At 43.6% G+C, this 22919-nt stretch overlaps 1 protein-coding gene across 2 annotated transcripts in view; it reads left to right on the forward strand.

Moving 5' to 3' along the window:
• Positions 1-22919, forward strand: part of LOC142245923 (anterior gradient protein 2-like) — a 38230-nt gene that overhangs the window by 3536 nt on the left and 11775 nt on the right. Inside the window, exons 1-4 of one of the 2 annotated variants that reach the window (XM_075318928.1) lie at positions 16112-16265; positions 18806-18982; positions 19666-19729; positions 22195-22247. In XM_075318928.1, the coding sequence (XP_075175043.1) occupies positions 18811-18982; positions 19666-19729; positions 22195-22247 (289 nt within the window). In that variant the 5' untranslated portion in view covers positions 16112-16265; positions 18806-18810. Of the gene's footprint in view, positions 1-16111; positions 16266-18805; positions 18983-19665; positions 19730-22194; positions 22248-22919 lie in introns of those variants that run through there. The other variant, XM_075318930.1, reaches the window with a different exon arrangement.

A 22919-nucleotide genomic window follows, 5' to 3' on the forward strand; every position in this document is an offset into this window, starting at 1 on the left:
AAGAAGTACCTTGCTGGGCTCCCATTTGCTGGGCCCAGGCTGTTCGGCGAACAACTGGATGAAATTATTCAGGAAGCTACTGGCGGGAAGAGTACTTCCATGCCACAAACCAAATCCATCCAGGGCAGGACCAGTCGAGGTTTCGTTCCTTTCGTTCCTCCAACTGGTCATTCTCTAAGCCCTCGGCCTCGTCCACTAACTCAGCCAAGGACCAAAAACCCAACTGGCGCACGAAGCCACGTCCTCAGAAGACGCAGGAGCTGCTGCCACTAAGGCAGCCTCCTCTTGACTATCTGGCCGCGCCAGCAACGTCCTTGGTCGGTGGCAGGCTCTCCCGCCTGGCGACATGTGGTTTCAACACGTCTCCGATCAGTGGGTGCGGAATATCATCTTCCACGGCTACAGGATAAAATTCTATCCAGCCCGCCAAACAGATTTTTTCTGTCAACTCCCCCCTGCTTCAAGGCCGCCGCCTTCTCTCAGGCCGTGGCATCCTCGCAGGCCAACGGAGTAATTGTACCGGTTCCCGCCTGGGAACAGTTCAGAGGTTTCTACTCAAATCTCTTCCTAGTCCCCTAAAGGGACGGTTCCTTCCGGCCCATCCTGGATCTCAAGCTTCTCAACAAGCATGTTCAGGTGCGGCATTTTCGCATGGAGTCTCTGCGATCAGTCATTGCCTCAATGACCCAAGGAGATTCCTTGCATCCTCGACATCAGAGATGTCTATCTGCATGTGCCAATTGCAGTTTCACACCAGCGTTGGCTACGTTTTGCAATCAGAGAGGAACATTTCCGATTCGTGGCTCTTCCCTTCGGGTTAGCCACGGTCCCTCGAGTATTCATCAGGGTCATGGCAGCTGTGGTTGCGGTTCTGCACCTCCAAGGGTTGGCATCCCTTTTCCTGGACGGCCTTCTAGTCAAGGCTTCATCCAGTGCAGACCGTCAGCGGAGTGCTTCGCTCACTCTCGCCACTCTAGTCCAATTCGGGTGGCTTGTCTTTTCCCAAGTCCACTCTGACTCCGACCCAAAAGCTCACGTACCTAGGGATGCAATTCGAGACTCTGCAGGCACTTTTGAAGCTGCCCTTAGTAAAACAGCAGTCCCTTCACTAGCGGTGCGCTCTTTGCTGAGGCCCCGCCGTCATTCCATCAGGCACCTAATGCAGGTGCTGGGTCAGATGGTGGCGTCAATGGAAGCGGTTCCCTTGCCCAGTTCCATCTGCGTCCTCTGCAGCTGGACATTCTCCGCTGTTGGGACAGACTTCCTCCTTGCACTGGTTAGTGGCTCTGTCGCCACAGACCAGGGGCTCCCTCCAGTGGTGGCTTCGGCCCCTCTCTCTTCAGGGACGCTCCTTCCTGGCCCCGTCCTGGTTGATTCTCACCACGGATGCCAGTCTATCCGGCTGGGGAGCAGTATATCTCCACCACAGAGCGCAGGGCACTTGGACTCAGTCCGAATCAGCCCTCTCTATCAATGTGCTGGAAATCAGAGCTGTGCTTCTAGCTCTCTTGGTCAAACCGTGGACAGCGGCGAGTGGGCTCAGCACCCGGCAGTGTTTTGGTCAATCTGCCACACTTGGGGCACTCCGGAAGTGGATCTTCGCTCCCACGATCCTTAGGCCTTGGCAGCAGACGCGCTGGTTCAAGATTGGTCCCAGTTTCGTCTGTCTTACGTGTTTCCCCCTCTAGCTCTTGCCCAGAGTCCTGCGCAAGATCAGAATGGAGGGCCGTCGGGTCATTCTCATTGCTCCAGACTGGCCCAGGCGAGCTTGGTACCCTGACCTGCTCCATCTGTCCGTTGAGGTGCTGTGGCATCTCCCGGACCGTCCAGACCTTCTCTCACAAGGTCTGTCTTTCCGCCAGAATTCTGCGGCTCTCAGATTGACGGCGTGGCTCTTGAGTCCTGGATCTTGACGACTTCTGGTATCCCTCCTGAAGTCATCTCCACTATGACTCGGGCTCGGAAGTATTCCTTGGCCAAAATCTATCACAGGACCTGGAGAATTTTCCTGTCCTGGTGTCACGCTTTCGGCCATGCTTCTTGGCCTTTTTCCTTGCCGACCCTCCTGTCCCTTCTACAGTCAGGTCTGCAGCTAGGACTAACCCTCAAGGGACAGGTCTCGGCTCTGCCAGTGTTGTTCCAGCGGCGTATCGCCCGGCTGGCTCAGGTGCGCTCCTTCATACAGGGCGCATCTCACATCATGCCGCCTTCCGGCGGTCTTTGGATCCCTGGGACCTTAATCTGGTCCTCACGGCTTCCAGAAACCCCCCTTTGAGCCTCTTAGGAAGGTTTCTTTGTCTCGTCTTTCACAGAAAGTGGTCTTTCTGGTGGCCATAACTTCCCTCGGGAGAGTCTCTGATTTGGCTGCACTCTCTTCGGAGTCACCTTTTTTGGTTTTTCATCAAAACAAGGTGGTTCTCCGTCCGACTTCCTCCCTAAGGTGGTTTCTCCTTCCACCTTAACCAGGACATTTCCCTGCCTTCCTTTTGTCCGGCTCCTGTTCATCGCTTTGAAAAAGTGTTGCATACTCCGGATCTGGTGCGGGCGCTCCGGATCTATGTGTCTCGCACCGCTGTTCTTAGGCGGTGCACCTCTCTTTTTGTGCTGACCACAGGTCGGCGTAAGGGCCTCTCGGCTTCTAAGCCGACCCTAGCTTGTTGGATTGGGTCGGCCATTTCCGATGCCTACCAGTGTACTCGAGTGCCTCCCCCGCCGGGGATCAAGGCACACTCGACCAGAGCTGTCGGTGCCTCTTGGGTTTCAGGCACCAGGCTACGGCTCAGCAGGTCTGTCAGACTGCCACTTGGACTAGTCTGCATGCCTTTTCGAAGCACTACCAAGTGCATGCTCATGCTTCGGCAGATGCGAGCTTGGGCAGACGCACCCTTCAGGCGGCTGTCGCCCATTTGCGAAGTTAGGTTTCGCCTACTTCTCAGTTTTCTGTTTATTCCCACCCATGGACTGCTTTGAGACATCCCATGGTCTGGGTCTCCCATAGGAACGATGAAGAAAAAGAGAATTTTGTTTACTTACCGTAAATTCTTTTTCTTATAGTTCCGTAATGGGAGACCCAGCACCCTCCCTGTTGCCTGTTGGCAGTTTCTTGTTCCGCGTGTTATCACCGGCTGTTGTTGTAGACAGAGGCTCCGGTTGTTCCGGTTCTTGCTCTATCTCTACTTGTGGGTGGCTACTCTCCTTCAGCTTTTGCACTAAACTGGCTATATTTGGTTATCCAGGGGGTATATATGCTCGGAGGGAGGGGCTACACTTTTTAGTGTAGTACTTTGTGTGTCCTCCGGAGGCAGAAGCTATACACCCATGGTCTGGATCTCCCATTACGGAACTATAAGAAAAAGAATTTACGGTAAGTAAACAAAATTCTCTTTTTTCCCACCTCCAGGACTGTGAACTCCTCAGTGGGTGGGGCCAACCGCCTGGCTCCACCCCACCTGGTGTGGACATCAGCCCCTGGAGGGAGGCAACAAGGATTTGCATGTGTGACTGATGTGCCTAACTGGGGTGTGGGGTGTGTTGTTGCAGTACCTGTGACGTCCTGGCTTGTCCAGGGCGCCACATATGCACAGTATATAGTATATGTATTTTACCATAGGTACATGAATGCGCATAGATATATTGTGTATATATACAGTATATGAATGCAAAGCTTTATTTCATAGCTTAGTCTGGCTCACTACAGGAGTGGTTCACCGAAATCTAAGATGCTTGTGTACATATGGACAGACCTAGGGGACAAGCGGCCCTACATTCTCACATATTCCCCTAGTGGGCCACCTCTGTTGTGAGCCAACATCCTGTGAAAGAATGCTTTGCATACATCTGGCATGATGTAACATGTATACAGGACATTGTGTGACAAAGCAACAGTTTGGTAGCCCTTAAAGCGAACCTGTCATCAAGACTAAAGGGCACTTTAAACGCTGCGATATCGCTATTGATATCGCTAGCGAGCATACACGGTTGTGCGTCATGGGCAAATCGCTGCCCGTGGCGCACAACATCGCTTACACCTGTCACACGGACTTACCTTCCCTGTGACGTCGCTGTGGCCGGCGAACCGTCTGCTTTCTAAGGGGGCGGTTCGTGCGGCATCACAGCGACGTCACACGGCAGCCGTCCAATAGATGCGGAGGGGTGGAGATGAGCGGGCGGAATATATAGCCCACCTTCTTCCTTCATCATTGCCGGTGGACGCAGGTAAGGAGATGTTCGTTGTTCCTGCGGTGTCACACATAGCATGTGTGGTGCTGCAGGAACGACGACCAACCAGCGGCATGCACCACCAACGATATTATGAAAAGGAGCGATGTGTCAACGATCAACGATTTCTGACGTTTTTGCGATCATTGATCGTTGCCCCTAGCTGTCACACGCTGCGATGTCACTAACGACGCCGGATATGCGTCACAAACACCGTGACCCCGACGATATATCGTTAGCGATGTCGCAGCGTGTAAAGCACCCTTTAGCACTATAAAGAAAAGCCATAATCTCACTGTGGTGCTGATTCATTGTATACCTATAGGGAAGAAATCCGATCTTTGGTTACTGAATAATCATCCTCTACAGTTTTGATGATGCATTTATGACGTCATCGGTGCATTGCTTGTGCAGGGGACTTGTGGGGCAGGGCCTTCTTCTACTTCTTCCACCTGCCTCCTGTTTCTTCTACAGAAATTCCGTGCTAACGTCTTGATTGTGGTGGGCTTCGCACGTGCAGTGTGATTCACGGGCGGTCTGCAGGTCTTTATTAAAATGGCGAGGGATGCGGCACATGTGCAGACCGAGATTTCAGATCAATGACCTCTTCATTAAGCCAAAATTTCAATCTGCACATGCGCCGTATAACATTTTACATAACTATTTTCATTATTAGCATCTTCATTTATAGAATAAAGTAAATGTTTGAGTACCATTGAGGACTATTCAATCGCTGGCTATTGTCTGCTGTAGTTTATGTGCTTGTGGCTTTCACTTTGCCATTAGAGTGAGTATGAGATTTTATGCCCTGAACTTTTACCGATGATTTAACACACCCTATTCTTTGTGTACCTTTCCACTGACATATTTGTATTTCATGGAGCTGAGCAGGATACCTCCGTACACAATACGGAAACACTACTATGCTGACTGTCCTACAGCTCTAACGCTGACTCAGACTTAAGCCGCCCATAGAAATCAGATTGAAGTGAATGCATTCTGCCAATTTCCAAGTCAAGGGTATAGGGGTTTGTCAGTGGGACCCAAATGTCTACTGTCAGGTGGTACCATATATACCCTATCTTTTTGGTATTATTTGAATATGTTTCTGGTTTTACTCATATATGAAATTTCTGCATGTAAGCACAAGGGTTAGATGCCCAGGGACCTTTAAATTTGCTGCAAAGTAAAGAACAAGCCCTTTCGTTAGGAAGAGTTGTTCTTGTAGCATGCCTGTTAAACAAGCCCCATTGGGTACACATTAATAAATGAAGAAGATATTTTTTCACAATGCCTAAGGCAAAGTCACAAGTAACTGTCTCTGACACAAGCATTCGGGAGACGGTGAAATAATGCCAAAGCAGCAAACTAAAGGATTACATTACAAGTAAATGTGGCAGAACTGATACTGTAGAGTATTACCAGGGATTAGCACAGAATCTAAAACACACACATGTGAAATATGAACTGGTCACACAACACATCCAGGTTCAGAGGAATTTCACGTGCCACCCTATTCTCTCCCCTATGCTTGCCACAAAGTTTCTTCTGCATGCTGTAGCCACAAACAGATCCATACTGACTATACTCTGCACATAAGGAATTTAATGCACCCATAACAACTTTACATTTTGTAAAAAGAAAGGTACAAATAGGCACGAAAGCTGGCCATACAAGTTAAAGGGGTTGTCCAGTCCAACACGTCACTGCTTCAGCTACTGGCTCGATGCCAAGGACACGCACTTCTGCAGAGTTTTCTCTGATTAGCATCAGCCATTATTACTCAATAAACAATGTGCAAGAAGATCTTCATCCATTAATGAAAGGAGGAAATAGGCGCACCGCACAGAGATCTTCATCCCTGACGGACAAATATGCTTTTGGTTAATGAACACTGAGTCACACATTAACAGAAAAAGCTGCATGAGTATTTCTATTACAGAAACTGGAGATGTATATAAGGCCGCTTTCACACTGCCCTCTGATCCCCGTTAGTGATCTCAACGGGAGTTCCATACAAACCCCCGCAAAACGGGTTTCGGACATATGCGCCGACGGAACCATTGACTATAATGGTGTAGACAGAGTCACCGCATGCACCATTTTCGGGAGTATACACTTACTGGAGGCAGACACCCAGACATAGTCTACTACGATGACTATGATGGTGCACAACAGAGCACACGGTGACTCCGTCTGCACCATTTTCATCCACATGAGGGCATATTTTTTGGTGGGACAAGGTTACGTTTTCAGTGACTCCATTTTTATTTACATGCAACTTTTTGATTGCGTTTTATTTGACCTTTTTTCGGCGGTATGATTAAAAATCATTGTTTTTGCCGTGTTTTTTTTTCACTAAAGAGGTTATCTAGTGTCACAGTGTTATATAGCGGGGTGTTCTGAACATGGCGATACCAAATATGTGTACTATTTTTTTGTTTTGTTTTTACATAAATATATGTATGTATGAATATAATATTTTTCCACTTTTTTTTGTTCTTTATTTTGTGATTTATTTTTTTAAATAAAGTATTTTTAGAACTTTTTTTGTTTTTTGTTTGTTTTTTTTTTACCTAGTCCCAGGATTGAACATCAACTTTCCTTGCCCTGAACGCTGTTCTAATGCCCTGCAATGATTTTACATTGCAGAGTATTACATTAGTAAATTGCACACAAGCAAGACCATTGACAGAACATTGTGTCGATTGCAGCAGAGAGGGAGCCCCCTCCCTCTACAAGTTGTTGGATGCTGCTATCATTGAAAGTGGCATCAGAGGGGTTAAACGCCCGCTATCAGTGCTATCACTGATTGTGGGCATTACAGCAGGGTGTCAGCTATGATACATACTGTAGCTGACACCCGCTAATGATTTAGCCAGCACAACCTTACCACCATACGGCGGTTTGCAGGAATGTACCTCTTGCAGTGCCGTACATGTACAGCGGATGTTGCGAAGGGTTAAAGGGAACCTGTCAGGTGCAATATGCACCCAGAACCACGAGCAGTTCTGAGTGTATATTGCTAACCCCTGCCTAACTGCTAACCCCTGCCTAACCGTCCCTGTATACACTTGCATCGATAAAGAGATCTTTAGAAAAATTATTTCTAAAGATCTTTTATCGCATGCTAATGAGCTCGGGGACTAGTCCCAAGGGCGTTGCTTCCCTTGCTGGTTGCCCTCATTAGCATGGTTAGTACATACCTGTGGGTGTGCTATCATGCTAATGAATGCATAGCATCAGAGGCATGATCTTACTCATCACTCCACCGCCATCACGTCCGACGCTGGATTTTGGCTCAGTGCGCGTGACCCCGGAGTGTTGGTCATGCACACTGCTTCATTTTGAAGCCAGGACACCCAACTTCATAGTGTGCATAACCCAAATTCTGGGTCGGACGCGATGGGAGCGAAGAGGTGAGTGAGATCAACCTGTGACACTGCGTATTCATTAGGATGATAGCACACCCCCAGGGACCCACAGGGGCGTGCTAACATGCTAATGAGGGGTGATTAGCCAGGGGAACTAACGCCCTGGGGACTAGTCCTCGAGCTCATTAGCATATGATATATGAATAGTTTTTCTAAAGATCTCTTTATCTATGCTACAACATGCAGGGACAGTAAGGCAGGGATTAGCAATATACACCCAGAACTGCTCATGGTTCTGGGTGCATATTGGACCTGACAGGTTCCCTTTAATCTTTTTCAGACTGCATATTTTAAAAGAGACAAATACATGACAAAATCCATAACCAAATCCGTAATGAAATAATGAAATCTACAAATATGCTGATTCTGTTTGTGGATTTGTAACCAAACCTTTTGCAGAAATTATACGGATACAGCTTAAAAGCAAAAGGACTTGCTCTAGAGCGCTATGCCAAGTCTCCAATATTTTTCTTCCTTCAACAATATTATTATAATACAGATCAACATAAGTCAATATTTATTGTGACACTTTTATGTTTTCAAGTTTTTATGGATATCTTCATTTGTCTTTACATAATACCACTTCCTTTTTACAGACATAATATTTATTTAGCGAAACCCACTAAAAGCCAATAGCCTATGTTTCATATTATTGGAAAATCCCACCACTCTCAAGAATGATACCTACTAATGTCCAAAATAGCAGTTTCACTCAAGTAAAGGGAAGGAATAAAAACAAGAATGTAGATGGTAAACATTGGAATGTGAACACGCAATAATGCCACGAAAACATGAAAATGTTTTTTGGAAAAAACTGAGTTACTTAGCAAATAAAAGTGGCCAAATTTACTTGTGCCCAGATACCACGTCAGTTACTTCATTTGTTTTTAATTTTCCTTTTGCAGATTGTATTCTAGCCCATATAAAATGTCAGTTTGGACAAGAAAGGCATAGCAATTAGAGTTACACCTTGACGTGGTATCTGGACACAAGTAAATTTGGCCACTTTATTTGCTAAGTAACTCAGTTTTTTCAAAAAAACATTTTCATGTTTTCATGGCAGTAATGAATGTTCATAGTCCAATGTTTACCATCTACATTCTTGTTTTTGTCCTTCCCTTTACTTGAGTGCAACTGCTATTTTGGATATTGTATGTCATGTTCAGTATATACCAGTTCAGACTATGAGATTAGGAAGTGCCGGCAATTTTTCTATTTTGATATCTACTAATGGTCTTGGCTGTAGACTCAAGCACACATCTACAGTGCTGGCCAAAAGTATTGGCACCCCTGCAATTCTGTCAGATAATACTCAGTTTCTTCCTGAAAATGATTGCAATCACAAATTCTTTGGTATTATCTTCATTTATTTTGCTTGCAATGAAAAAACACAGAAGAGAATGAAACAAAAATCAAATCATTGATCATGTCACACAAAACTCCAAAAATGGGCCAGACAAAAGTATTGGCACCCTTAGCCTAATACTTGGTTGCACAACCTTTAGCCAAAATAACTGCGAACAATCGCTTCCGGTAACCATCAATGAGTTTCTTACAATGCTCTGCAGGAATTTTAGACCATTCTTCTTTGGCAAACTGCTGCAGGTCCCTGAGATTTGAAGGGTGCCTTCTCCAAACTGCCATTTTGAGATCTCTCCACAGGTGTTCTATGGAATTCAGGTCTGGACTCATTGCTGGCCACTTTAGTAGTCTCCAGTGCTTTCTATCAAACCATTTTCTAGTGCTTTTTGAAGTGTGTTTTGGGTCATTGTCCTGCTGGAAGACCCATGACCTCTGAGGGAGACCCAGCTTTCTCACACTGGGCCCTACATCATGCTGCAAAATTTGTTGGTAGTCTTCAGACTTCATAATGCCATGCACACGGTCAAGCAGTCCAGTGCCAGAGACAGCAAACCAACCCCAAAACATCAGGGAACCTCTGCCATGTTTGACTGTAGGGACCGTGTTCTTTTCTTTGAATGCCTCTTTTTTTTCCTGTAAACTCTATGTTGATGGCTTTTCCCAAAAAGCTCTACTTTTGTACTTTTGTCTCATCTGAGCAGAGCACATTCTTCCAAAAAGTTTTAGGCTTTCTCAGGTAAGTTTTGGCAAACTCCAGCCTGGATTTTTTATGTCTCGGAATAAGAAGTGGGGTCTTCCTGGCTATCCTACCATACAGTCCCTTTTCATTCAGACGCCGAGGGACAGTACGGGTTGACACTGTTGTACCCTCGGACTGCAGGGCAGCTTGAACTTGTTAGGATGTTTGTTGAGGTTCTTTATCCACCGTCCGCACAATCTTGTGTTAAAATCTCTCGTCAATTTTTCTTTTCCTTCCACATCTAGGGAGGTTAGCCACAGTGCCATGGGCTTTAAACTTCTTGATGACACAGGAACTTTCAGGTCTTTGGAGATGGACTTGTAGCTATGAGATTGCTCATGCTTCCTCACAATTTGGATTCTCAAGTCCCCAGACAGTTCTTTGGTCTTCTTTCTTTTCTCCATGCTCAATGTGGTACACACAAGGACACAGGACAGAGGTTGAGTCAACTTTAATCCATGTCAACTGGCTGCAAGTGGGATTTAGTTATTGCCAACACCTGTTAGGTGCCACAGGTAAGTTACAGGTGCTGTTAATTACACAAATTAGAGAAGCATCACATGATTTTTCAAACAGTGCCAATACTTTTGTCCACCCCCTTTTTTATGTTTGATGTGGAATTATATCCAATTTGGCTTTATGACAATTTTTTTTTCTTCCATTGAAGACAAACTAAATGAAGATAATAATACCAAAGAATTTGTGATTGCAATCATTTTCAAGAAGAAACTGAGTATTCTCTGACAGAATTGCAGGGGTGCCAATACTTTTGGCCAGCACTGTATTAACACTTTAATTTATACAAAACAAGTGTATTCAAGCATAATAAGTGGATGGTGGTTTGTCTTACACTTCATGGGATGTTGGATCGCTCTTTTCTAGGTGACTCAAAGGGCTACTAAACATTATGGCACGATTTATTAAGACCTTAGGGTCTGCTCATAATGCATCCTAAAAATGAACATTTTTCAAATAGAACTGCCTATAGGAATTTCTCTTTTTTTTTCCGGAGTTTTGTAAACCTCAAGTGTTTGCTTTTTTTTCATGCTTCTTTTGGTTGTTTTCAGAGACATTTTTTTCGCTTTTTTTTTTCCATTGTTTTTGAATATTTTTCTTTACTTCCATTAAGCAATGAAAAAATAACAGTAAAAAAAGTACAAAAAAATACCTTCTTCTGGGTGTCCTTTTAGCTTTCCCATTGATGTGTATTGTAATTATTGAGCATATTTTTAGCATAAAACACCTGAGAATATCAACACAATGTCTTTTAGACACCAGTGTAACCATTTATTTTTGCAAGGAAGCAGTTAAAGGAAGAAACTGAACATATTGGAATTCCATTCTTCTGGTACGTTCCCACGATCAGTGTTTGCAGCGTGTTTTTGCTGTGTCAAAAACGCTGCATTGTACAATACAAGTACAGGGGTTGGGATTTATAGAAATCCCATGCCCACTGTGGGTGTGCGGCCCGCAGCAAAAACTGACCTGCGGGGCGGCTTTCCAAGGCCGCAGCATGTCAATTGTTTGCTGCGGAGTCGCATGCATCCTCCGTAGGGAGAACAGAACAGAGAGATCGCAGCGCCCCGAACTCTGATCAAGGGCACGGGCCGCTGCAGTCTCCTGCGTTCTCCTGCGGAAGAGACACGTGGCCCCGCAGGTCAGGACCTGCCATTTCCAGGACGCAGTCCTGATCGTGGGCACGTACGATAAACGAATCGGGATCATCTGCCTGCAGCATGCCTCCTAATCAAGACCAATGTGAACAATGCTGGTCTTGATGAATGTGATCTTTTATTTTTCACAATTATTCGCAATGTATCTTGATTTCATGTGTATCATTAAAGAAGAATTCTTGGTAACATTTTTTTCCCTATACCCCACTAATTATGAATGTGATTTAGTGCAAGTGTATTAATATACTTAATCATTGCCGTTGTCACGAGTGTGTCGCATCCGCATGTCCCCTCTGGGGGATCTAGCATCAGGAGGTCTCAAACGCTAAATTGATCGCAGGATCTTTGTGGAACCCACTTGACTTGTATTGGAGTGGATTTAATTTCATTTGGTGCTGAAGAGGTTGAGGAACCTTTCCCTTCGGGCTGAGATTATTCAGACACAGATTATTTTCTGTTAGAGCAGTGAGACTATGGAACCCTCTGACACATAATGTTATAATGGTTGATTCATTACTAAAATTTAAGAGAGGACTTGATGCCTTTCTTAACTAGAATATTATTGGTTATGTGCACTGCATTCTATGATGGGGCATTGATCCAGGGAACTAGTCTGATTGCTGTATATGTTGGAAAGGAATTTTTTACCTCTAATGTGGAGCTTACTGTCTGCCACATGTTTTTTTTTTTTCTTCTTGTGGATCAACATGTTCGGTTAAGTAATGGGTGGAACTTGATGGACTTAAGTCTATCTTCAACTTTAAACACTATGAAACCCATAGTCTTAATCACAGCTGCAGCATCTTGTCATCACTCCCTTCTGATATATATTTATCCACTCCTGGATTCACTCCATGCCGGTTATAGTTCTTCCACTGACCACTTTGATGGAGCCTGTCTCTGGAGAAGCAGAAGTGTTAGTTTCTGTTGCTGTTGAGAAGTTTCTTGCTGGAGAAGCCATGCAAGGAGTGCTATTTGTTGTGTCTTTTCCCACCCGTTTGTCTTACCTTCCTCATTGTTTCATTGTATTAGTGAGACTGGTGTCTCACTGGCATTCATACTAGTCAGGGTAAGTTCAGAGCCAGCAAGGGCCTAGGCACGTAACGTCGCATGGTGAGAAGGACCCGTCTAGGGACGTTAGGGAGTGCAGGGATCAGACACAGGTTAGTGTTAGGATGTCACCAACAAGGTAGAGAGGGTCCTGCACCACTGGATGCCACTTAGCAGTAACACACGTGTGCTCACGGAGGGCTGCGAATTACCGTGTCCTGAGCGGGGGTGATCGTCCAGACGGAGAGTCCACGTACAGGTGAGAGGAAGAGAGGAATGAAGGACCGCACTCCGTCCGCTGTGCAGGAAAATCAGTTTATTGAACGGTGCAGGGTAAAAGGCCTTTTACCCTGCACCGTTCAATAAACTGATTTTCCTGCACAGCGGACGGAGTGCGGTCCTTCATTCCTCTCTTCCTCTCTTTAGTGTTAGGATGTCACCCCGCTTCTTTCTCCTTATTGTCATGGCCTTCCATTGTACTTCTTCCCTGGTTTTCCCTTTGTGTTGTGTCGCCTGCTGAGTGTCCTCTCGCACCTGACGTAACCTCCATCGTTCTCAATTTCCAGTGCTACGCTGATTCTCTAATGGCCCACATGACGGGCCTTCAGCTTTGCTATCATACGGCTCTTTCAGATGGATGTATTAAATGTCCGTGTCCGGTCCATATACAACACTGGTATCATACGGATACCGCACCTTGTCCAATGCAAATTAATGTGGTAGTTCAACATGAATGTTTTAAGGCCCTGTGTGCACACTGAATTGTTATCCGTGTTTTTTTGCTGCAGAAATTTCTTGAGAAAATGGTTGTAACCTTTCTGCAGACATTCCCCAGCAAAACCTATGAAAAAAAAAAATAGCTGAGCGCACACTGCGTTTTTTTCTCAAGAAAATTCTTTCTGCGGAATTTCTTGAGAAAAAGAATGAGCATGTCACTTCTTTTCTGCAGGTACCTGCGTTTTTTGCCATAGATAATAGTAAAAAAATGCAGGGACCAACCCGCGAAAAAAACCGCATCAAAAACATGGTAAAAACGCATGCATTATTGGTGCGGTTTTTTTTAACGCAAATGCGCTAATCTTTCAGACTCAAGAAATTTCTTGAGAAAAATCCTTTTTCTAGTGCGCACAAGGCCTTACACACGGACTGATGGATGGTCTGCATGCAAACTATTGCTGCATGCACTCCTTTGATCCATATTCTGGATCAAACTCGTCCAGCATAAGTCAATAGGTGTGTAAAAAAAAATCGCATAAGGGTTATTAAATTGTTTATGTAAAAAACTGATGCCTACGAATGGATGAACAAAATTAACATATGGAGGGCACAGAGATACGAAAGTGCACACACTGTTGGCATTCATAGAACAATGCAGATGAAATTTTTTTTTCCCAGACGTTAACGGATGATTTTGCATGCGCTCGTGTGCACATGGCCTTATTCTAGGGGGGACGTCTCTTTTTTCCACTATAAGTCTGTGAGAACCAAAACAAAGCTTCATAGACTTACAATGAGAAAACGACTTCTGCTCCACACGTACATCCCTTTGTGAACCATCAAGTCTGTTTTTAGGTCACGAGGATCGGTGAAATCAGGGAATCCGGTGATCATTATGTATTTTATGTCGGTGAGGAGATGGATCGGGCAGTTGGAATTTTAGCTTATTCATAGTTTTTTGTTAGCACTATAGTAAATCTATGTAGTTTAAAAAAGACCAAAAAGATTCATATTCTTGCAATTTCACGCTCCTAATAAGCAGGCATTCAGCAACTTCTCACAGTCTGTCAACGGTTCTCACTCTCATAACTTTTCAGGTAATCTACTGATTAGGCCTCTCCCACATTGAGAACTGTTTTTTTTCTGTGAATGTTATCTGCATCCTGGTCCCCGGGCCTAAAATGATTGTATTTACAGCGAAGTCCAATGGAGCCGCGTGCTCCACCCTACACAGCGTCTGCATTTAAAGAAAGTAGGGATAGAAGTGGCATAAAATTACACATAATGGATTTACTCCATTTGTTCTCTGGCACAAGACGTGCAAGACTCAGGAATGATGGATCATAAAACTCAAATTGATTAGCATTAGTGATGAGTGAGGGTGCTCACCACTGCTCGATACTTGATTGAGCATCAGGGTGCTTGGGTACGCTCATTACTCGGCTGAGTATCGCAGATGATCGAGGGCCATGCTCAAGTCCTTGCTGTTAGACAGCCAATAAACATGCAGGGATTGCCTGCCATACATGTAGGGCTGAACGTATCATTGGTCCAACCTGTGTGGAACACACAGGGGCCCCAGAGGTAAGGGGGCCCATTACCACCTCCAAAGCATGTGGAATTGTACTTTGGACTGCAAAGGGCCCATATTTTGTTCTTGCACAGGGACCCTTTTCTGTCTATGTCCGCCAATGCATACATGGTAATGCCGTTGCCATGTTGGCTACTGGCATTACCTTGATTTGGCGGCCTAAGCGCGTCATTGGGTCTTATATGAGTTCCGGGGGCTCAATGCTCAGCACACTGTCCTCTGAAAGCAATTCAGTTGATCTTGGAGGGAGAGCTGTTATTAGAGCAGGCAAATAACCAGTGTTTAATTGCTATTGCAGTACATTGCATATTGGACACTTGCACTTTTTAGTGCCTTTCATATGGCACTAAAGAGTGTGGTAGCCTTTCCCTAATAAATAATTTAAAAAAAAAAATGGCCACCTTTGTATTAACCAGCCTAAGTAAAACAGATAGCTGTGGGCTGGTATTATCAGGCTGGGAAGGTCCATGGTTTTTTAGCCGTTCATAGCCTAAAAATATCAGCCCACAGCCACCCCAGAATTGGCACCTCACATTAGATCTTTGCCCTGCTCTTCCCAATTGCCCTGGTGCAGTGGCAATCAGGGTAATATTTTTTGGCTGTTGATGTCAGCTATGTACTGTCAGCTGGCAGCAAGCCCAGGGGTTAGTAATGGAGAGGTGTCTATTGTGGGGGGTAAACTGTGTTTCCCTGGCAATAAGTCCTAGCACAAAAATATCATAAGACCGTGTCTTATTTTCGGGGAAACACGGTATTGGAAATAGATGAGCTTTGATTATGAAACTGTAGAATGAGCCTCTATAACTGGATGTTACCTCCAGTATCTTTCCATATTTCGCTGCAGTGTGCTGTGCAATATATATATAACTGTATACAGATTGTATAGTATTGAAAGTGGTAAACATACCAATAAAAGGTCCAACTCGGGACCATTAGATTTTATATAAGCACCTAACTAAGCATATACACATACATGTCACCAGTTTACGGTTGCCCAGAGCCATCGTTTTGGTTAAGATTTTTTTTTATTTTTTACATGATTTCCATTAATTATGACCTGAAATTCTTCTTGTTGCCCATGATAATGCCAGGATGCTATTGAGCACATACATGGCGGTGGATGCACCTGTTCTACAGCAGGTGTATTTTCTTTGTAATACTAATGGAAGAAAAGTGCTGAGCTAAATTCAGCCAATAAGTTTAGGACACATCCAGGACAGAGAGCGAGGCCGGGTGTGTCCGCTGCATATCTGAACTAGACAAACAATAGAAACCTAAAGAAATGGAAAGGTGTGATGGGGGCAGTTCTTTGCTTGAGCTGATCGCTGGGGTTGGGTCAGCCGACTGAAGGATCAGGACATCCTGGTTCTAAAGCTGACGTTGATTTCTTGGAGCCCGGAGTATAAATAAGTCCTCGTCTCAGAGCTACAGCACTCATCATCCAGGTGATCTCCACACACTGACAAAGGACAGAACCACAGGTGAGTGCCTGCATGAAGCTATACAGGTAACCTACTAGAGAGTGCAGGGTTGTCTTCTGTTCTGCACGCCCAATTCTCGGATGTGTTTAATATAGCATGATATGATATCTGCAGGGCAAAAATTAGTCATAGTACATAACTACTAATTGGCCACCTTGGCTGTTGTAGTCACAGCCATATAGATAATCTGGTTTATCAAGAAATTATATAATGTTAAAAGATGCATTATATGTTGTATTTGTCCTGGTATTGAAATAAAATAACATTATTCAATATACACTCCGGAAAATTATATATCTATACTATAATGCATAAGGCATGTTACATTGTTGCTTTTGACATCTATTTCTGAGATATTGACAATTAAAGAAGCCCTTCATCAAATATTATTTTCATTAAAGGGATTGTCCACTACTTTTGTATTGATGGTCTATCCTTAGGATAGGTCATCAATGTCTGATCGGCCAAGGTCCGGCACCCTGCATGCAGGCCAATTAGCTGTTCTTGGTCCTGGCGGCGACAGTAGGTGTCCGGAAATGCTTAGTTTTGGAAGTGCTCTGTCTTCTGATAGCAGCGATGTCCGGGTACTGCACATCCACCTTCTATTGATTGGAATGTGAGGTCAATGTGCAGTACCCAGCCGCGGCCACGATCAGAAGACGGAGCAGCGCAGGAACTGAGCATTTCTGGCTGCCTGCTGCCCTCGTCGGGACTCAGAACAGCTGATCAGAGGGGGTGCAGGTTGCTGGACCCTGGGCAATCAGACATTGATGGCCTATCCTAAGGGTAGGGCATCAATGTAAAAGTAGTTGACAACCCCTTTAAATGTGTATAGTGTGCACATTAATATCCTCACTTACCACAGCTCTCTCCCCTATCCAGTGCTGTTCTGCTTCTCTTCTCAGCTACATCACCGCTCTGCAGACTCTCCAGGTCACACTGTCTCTGCATGACCCAGAAGTAGCTTTTACAATGTAAGTCTATAGACCATCAAAACGAGGCTCCATAGACTTTCATTGTAAAATAGACTTCCAGCTCATGCATAGAGCATAAAGTGAGCCGGATAGTCTGAATTGTGGTGACGTCACTGAGAAAGGAGATAAACTCTAGCGCCACCTATTAGAAGTAGCAATCCTAAAAGTCAAAAGTGACCCTTTAACGAGCCTTTTCATGTGACTTAGGATTTATGCCAGATCAGAACCTCAGTTTGCAGACACGGTGTTTCGGGGTGATTGCCCGTCATCAGTTCAAAGTATGAGATCTGATCTGGCTGTATGAGAAGCTATAATGGGGTCTAAGGAGAAAACCTTTCTCCTTGCGAAGACTGACTAACCAATCTGGCTGCCAGTGAGGAGACTTCAAGCTGCAATGCTCCTCTGGGAAAAATGCAAATATTTCCCAGAGGAGCATTGCAGCTATAAGTCTCCTCACTAGCAGCAGATTGGTTTGTCAGTCTCCACAAGGAGAAATGTTTTCCCCAGAGAAGAGGAGAAAAATGATGCTGGATCTCAAAGTGAGAGTAAGTTAATATATTAATATACTCACGCTACACACGCATTTAAAGGGCTACTTCCAGATCCAAGATCTTATCCCAATATGTAGTAGGTGTAATAATAATAATATTAGCAAATCCCTCCAATTAGAAATGTAGTATAGTTCTTCTGATTTGCTATGTCGCTTACCTCATGAGCAGGGCATTACAGCTTAGGAATCCATGCTTATGTCCACTCCTATAGTGACAGTTAGTTGCTCGTGGTTGTAACATAGACACCTAAGCTGCAATGCCCGGCACATGAGGTAACAGACATGCCTATATCAGGAGAACTATACTACATTTCTAATAGGAGGTATTTGCTAATATTATTATTATTATTATTATTATTATTATTATTATTATTACTCCTATTACATTTTGGGATTTGACTTTGGAGATGAGAATAATGAAAAAACATTAATGAGAGGGCGTTAATTAAGGTCGGTGGAAGTAGATACTTTAATACAACATAATGGATCATACCAGCTACATTTCTATATATTCATAATCCACAAGAGGCCTTAAAGGAAGAGTTGAGCATTATGTAGAAGTCCTTAAGATTTGGGGTTATAAAGCTGGGACAAGGTCAGAAAGAATAAAAAATGGGTAGTTATCAATAGCATAGAAAAAAGGCCGTACAACAAAGAGAAAAATCGTATAGATATGGGCGCTAGCCCCGGATCTCTGCCTAAAGTGTAATAAAAATAGAAGCACTCTAGTACACAGAGGTCTTTGGAGCAGAAACTGAGCTAAAACTCCAAGTTTTTGAAGATTTTTTTAGATCTCTATTTAATAATCATCTGCAAAAGTCCAGATTTTCACATTTTGTGATCAATGCATCTTCTCAAGAAGAAGGAAATGTGCGATTAGTAAAAGATTGACAGGATGTGTTGACAATTCCACCACACTGCGCACTGTTTGCTCATCTGTATTGCGATGTTTGCTCAGTAACGTTACGCGCCCAAATACAGGTTTTCAGCTCTAATTAATATCATTTCTTTTGCAGCCACCATGCAGCGTAACCTATTCGTTTGTTGCCTCCTTCTCCTCTGTTCTGTGCTGGGAGAGGCAGCTACAAGAAAGCCGAAGAAGCAGCCAGCAGCACCTGAAGCCAGCAGCACCCCCAAAAACGATACTGAACCTGCAGATTCACAGGTCACTCAGCCCAAAACCCTTGCAAGAGGCAAGTGTCTAAGTTATAGGGCTGGAAATGCTAAAAGGAACCTATAGGAATATTTTACTAATCAATCTAGTGGTATGAATCTATTGAGTATAGCACAACAATAAAATAACAGCTGTTGTGCAGTAATCTGATGTACCATCACTTAGATAGTGAGTGTTGAAGCCACATGCAAACTACCCTAGAAGTGCATTGGGGTGGATCGTGAACTCCAAATACACCCCCAATGCACTTCCAGGGTAATTTACATGTGGCCTCAAAGCTAATTTTCTCAGTGAGGGCACATCAGATTACTTCCATGCTAATTTGATTAGTAATTTCACCCTAGCAGTTTCCTTTTAAGGCCAGAGTCAGACTTGCGAGTGACTCACGCGATTCTCGCATCGGCATCACCCAGCACAGGAGCGGGTGGGCTGCATGTATTTCTATGCAGCTGAGATGCTCGTGTCCAAAGAGCGGCACATCATGCCGGGTGATGCCGATGCGAGACTCGCAAGTGTGACTCCAGCCTAAAAGTGAGATCAGAAGGTATCGCTGGCCATGTGGCAGAAACCCCACCCATGGTGGCCAAGTACTGCAGTATTATCTGCTGCAAAGTCAGTGGCACCATCTGATCTTATTTCATAATTATTATCAGCTTATTCTAGTGTGCAGCATAAATAACAATCTGTGACTTTTATCTACAGGCTGGGGTGACAGCATTGAATGGGCTCAGACTTATGAAGAGGCTTTGGCCAAGGCTAGGGAAGCGTAAGTACATAATAATAATAATAATAATATAATATTTATTCATTTATATAGCGCTGTTAATTCCACAGCGCTTTACATACAATGGTAACACTGTCCCCATTGGGGCTCACAATCTAGGTTCCCTATGAGTATGTTTTTGGAGTGTGGGAGGAAACCGGAGAACCCGGAGGAAACCCACGCAAACACGGGGAGAACATACAAACTCCTTGCAGATGGTGTCATTGGTGGGAATTGAACCCAGGACCCCAGTGCTGCAAGGCTGCAGTGCTAACCACTGAGCCACCATGCTCAGTACATGCTTTATAAGATGGAAACAAAGAATACAATGTAGAAAAAAACAATTGTATAGTAAATTTTATACACTTAAATACTTCATATAATCACCTTGTCACATTCCAGTGACATATATTGCCAGTGTATATATATTTACATATATAATATTCATAGCTTCATAGCTATATCACTGGCAGTATATATCTAGATAGATAGATATAGAAGTATTTCATGAAAAATGTATTAATGCAAAAAAAAATAATAATGTATACATTTGGTGCCCTCTAAATTAACTCAACACACAGCCACTAATGTCTAAACCGCTGGCTACAAAAGCAAGTACACACCTAAGTGAAAATGCCCATTTAGTAATTTTCCGTCCCCAGTGTGTTGTGACCCATACGTGTTACAAGGTCTCAGGTGTGAATGAGGATCAGGTATAGTAAATTTGGTGTGTGATGCTAGCTGAGGCTCAACAGTGTGTGTGTGTGTGTGTGTGTGTGTGTGTGTGTGTGTCAGAATAGAACATTACTACAAGAAGGGGTCCTGCATGGGGCACATTACTACAAGAAGGGGTCCTGCATGGGGCACATTACTACAAGAAGGGGTCCTGCATGGGGCACACTGCTACAAGAAGAGGACCTGCATGAGGCACATTACTACTGGATGGAAATAAGGATGACCACCTTACTACAAGGGGACAAGGATGGGCACATTTTTACAGAATGGGGAATAGGATGGGGCACATTACTACAAGATGTTGGCCAAAATTACTATGTGGTGCTAATTGTAAAACTGTATTACTTACAAAGATGGGATAAAATGTAAACAAAAATGTGTGTGTGTGTATATATATATATATATATATATATATATATATATATATATACACACACACACATTTGTTATAATAAACAAATGAAAAATGTTCAAAAACATTGATCCAAGGGTGTATAGAAAGACAAAATGGTACCACTAACAATGTCACTTTGTCCTGAAAAGAATGCGACCCCTCAAATTATTTTTTTTCTTTGTGCGGCCCATACACCCAGCCGGATTTTCAGACCCCTGACCTAGGCAATAAGAAGATTGACAACATCTTGAAACTGAGCTGTAGCACGGTAACCAAGACAAATACAGTGGTTTAACAAGACAGGACCCACTCAGAACAAGCCTCATAGTCAACTAAAGAAGTTGAGTGTACGTGCTCAGAATCATATCTAGAGTTTGTCTTTTCAAAATAGACGTATGAGTGCTGCCAGCATTGCTGCAGAGGTTACAGGAGTGGGGGGGGTCCCCGTGTCAGTGCTCAGCCCATACACCACACACTGTAGCAAATGGATCTGCATTGCTGTTGTCCCTTAAGGAAGCCTCTTTTAAAGATGATGCACAAGAATGCCCACAAACTATTTCCTGAAGGCAAGCAAACTAAGGACATGGATTACTGGAACCATGTTCTATGGTCTCATGAGATCAAGACAAACTTATTTAGCTCAGATGGTGTTAAGTGTGTGTGGCAGCAACCAGGTGAGGAGTACAGACAAGTGTGTCCTGCCTACAGTCAAGCATGGTGGTGGGAGTGTCGTGGTTTGGGGCTGCATGAGTGCTGCCGGATGTGGGGAACTACAGTTAATTCAGGGAACCATGAATGCCAACATGTACAATGACATACTGAAGCAGAGAATGATCTCCTCCCTTTCATATTCCAACATGATAATGACCTCAAACACACCTCCAAGGCAACCACTGCCTTGTTACGGAAACCAAGAGAAGTAAACCCTATGGAGCATCTGTGGGGGCTCCTGTGAAGCTCTAGAGAACTCCATGCTCAAGAGAGTTAAAGTAGTGCTTGAAAATGGAAGCCACACAAATTATTGACACTTCAGGCACAATTTGGCCATTTTCACTCACTTTTGTTGCCAGCGGTTTAGACATTATCGGCTGTGTGTTCAATTAGTTAGAGGACACCAAATTTACATGGTTACCCAAGCTGCGCACTGACACTGTACATTGTATCACAGTGTCATAGCTACAGTGTTGTCCCATGAAAAAATATAATAAAATAGTTACAAAAATGTGAGGGGTGTACTCACTTTTTTTGTGATATACTGTATATATAATATTTTTTACATAACATTTTTCGCTTTGTAACTAGTCACCCTTCTAATTGACTTCTCAACTTCCCTTTGTAGAGGGAAACCTCTCATGGTGATTCATCACTTAGAAGACTGCCCCTTCAGCCAAGGTAACGGCAAAATAATTGATAGATATATTTGATAATATTGAGCTTTATTTTTTTCAGTGCCCCCGACATCTTTCACATTTTAGATAAATCTCCGCATTTGATTTACATTGTCTATCCATTGTATAGTCTTTAGTTAGTAATTCATTTTTTAGTATTATTTTTCTTTTTTTCTCGTACAATAAAGCAAAAAATATTTTGCTAATTGGAAACTAAATATGCTGCTGCTAACAGATCTTGGTAGCCTTTATCTTTTATGAAAATCCACACCATGCAACCCAACTAATTACAATGGCCTTGATAATCATTGGAATGTTTCATATTATCACATAACATTAGTAAAGAAACAACAATAAAATAATGATCTGGCAACAGCAGCTTATTGTATGTTTTTATATGGCAAAATATAAATGTACAGAAGATATAACGGAGGATTTAGATTTTCACCTTTGTTAGTTGCATACCATTGTTAATCCAAGGGGGAGCTTTGCCTTACATTTGTAGAATTTTATATTGTAAATACAACCAAGGAGATCTAAGGTTTCTTATTACTGGGATCCCAGGCGATGTAGGGAGAATATATATATATATATGTATATATATATTTGTCTAATTCTGTCTGTGTGTAACGGAAATCCTGCGTCGCTGATTGGTCGCGCCAGCCGCCTGTCACCA

Source organism: Anomaloglossus baeobatrachus, chromosome 7, assembly GCF_048569485.1.
Source record: "Anomaloglossus baeobatrachus isolate aAnoBae1 chromosome 7, aAnoBae1.hap1, whole genome shotgun sequence".
Classification (NCBI taxonomy): domain Eukaryota; kingdom Metazoa; phylum Chordata; class Amphibia; order Anura; family Aromobatidae; genus Anomaloglossus; species Anomaloglossus baeobatrachus.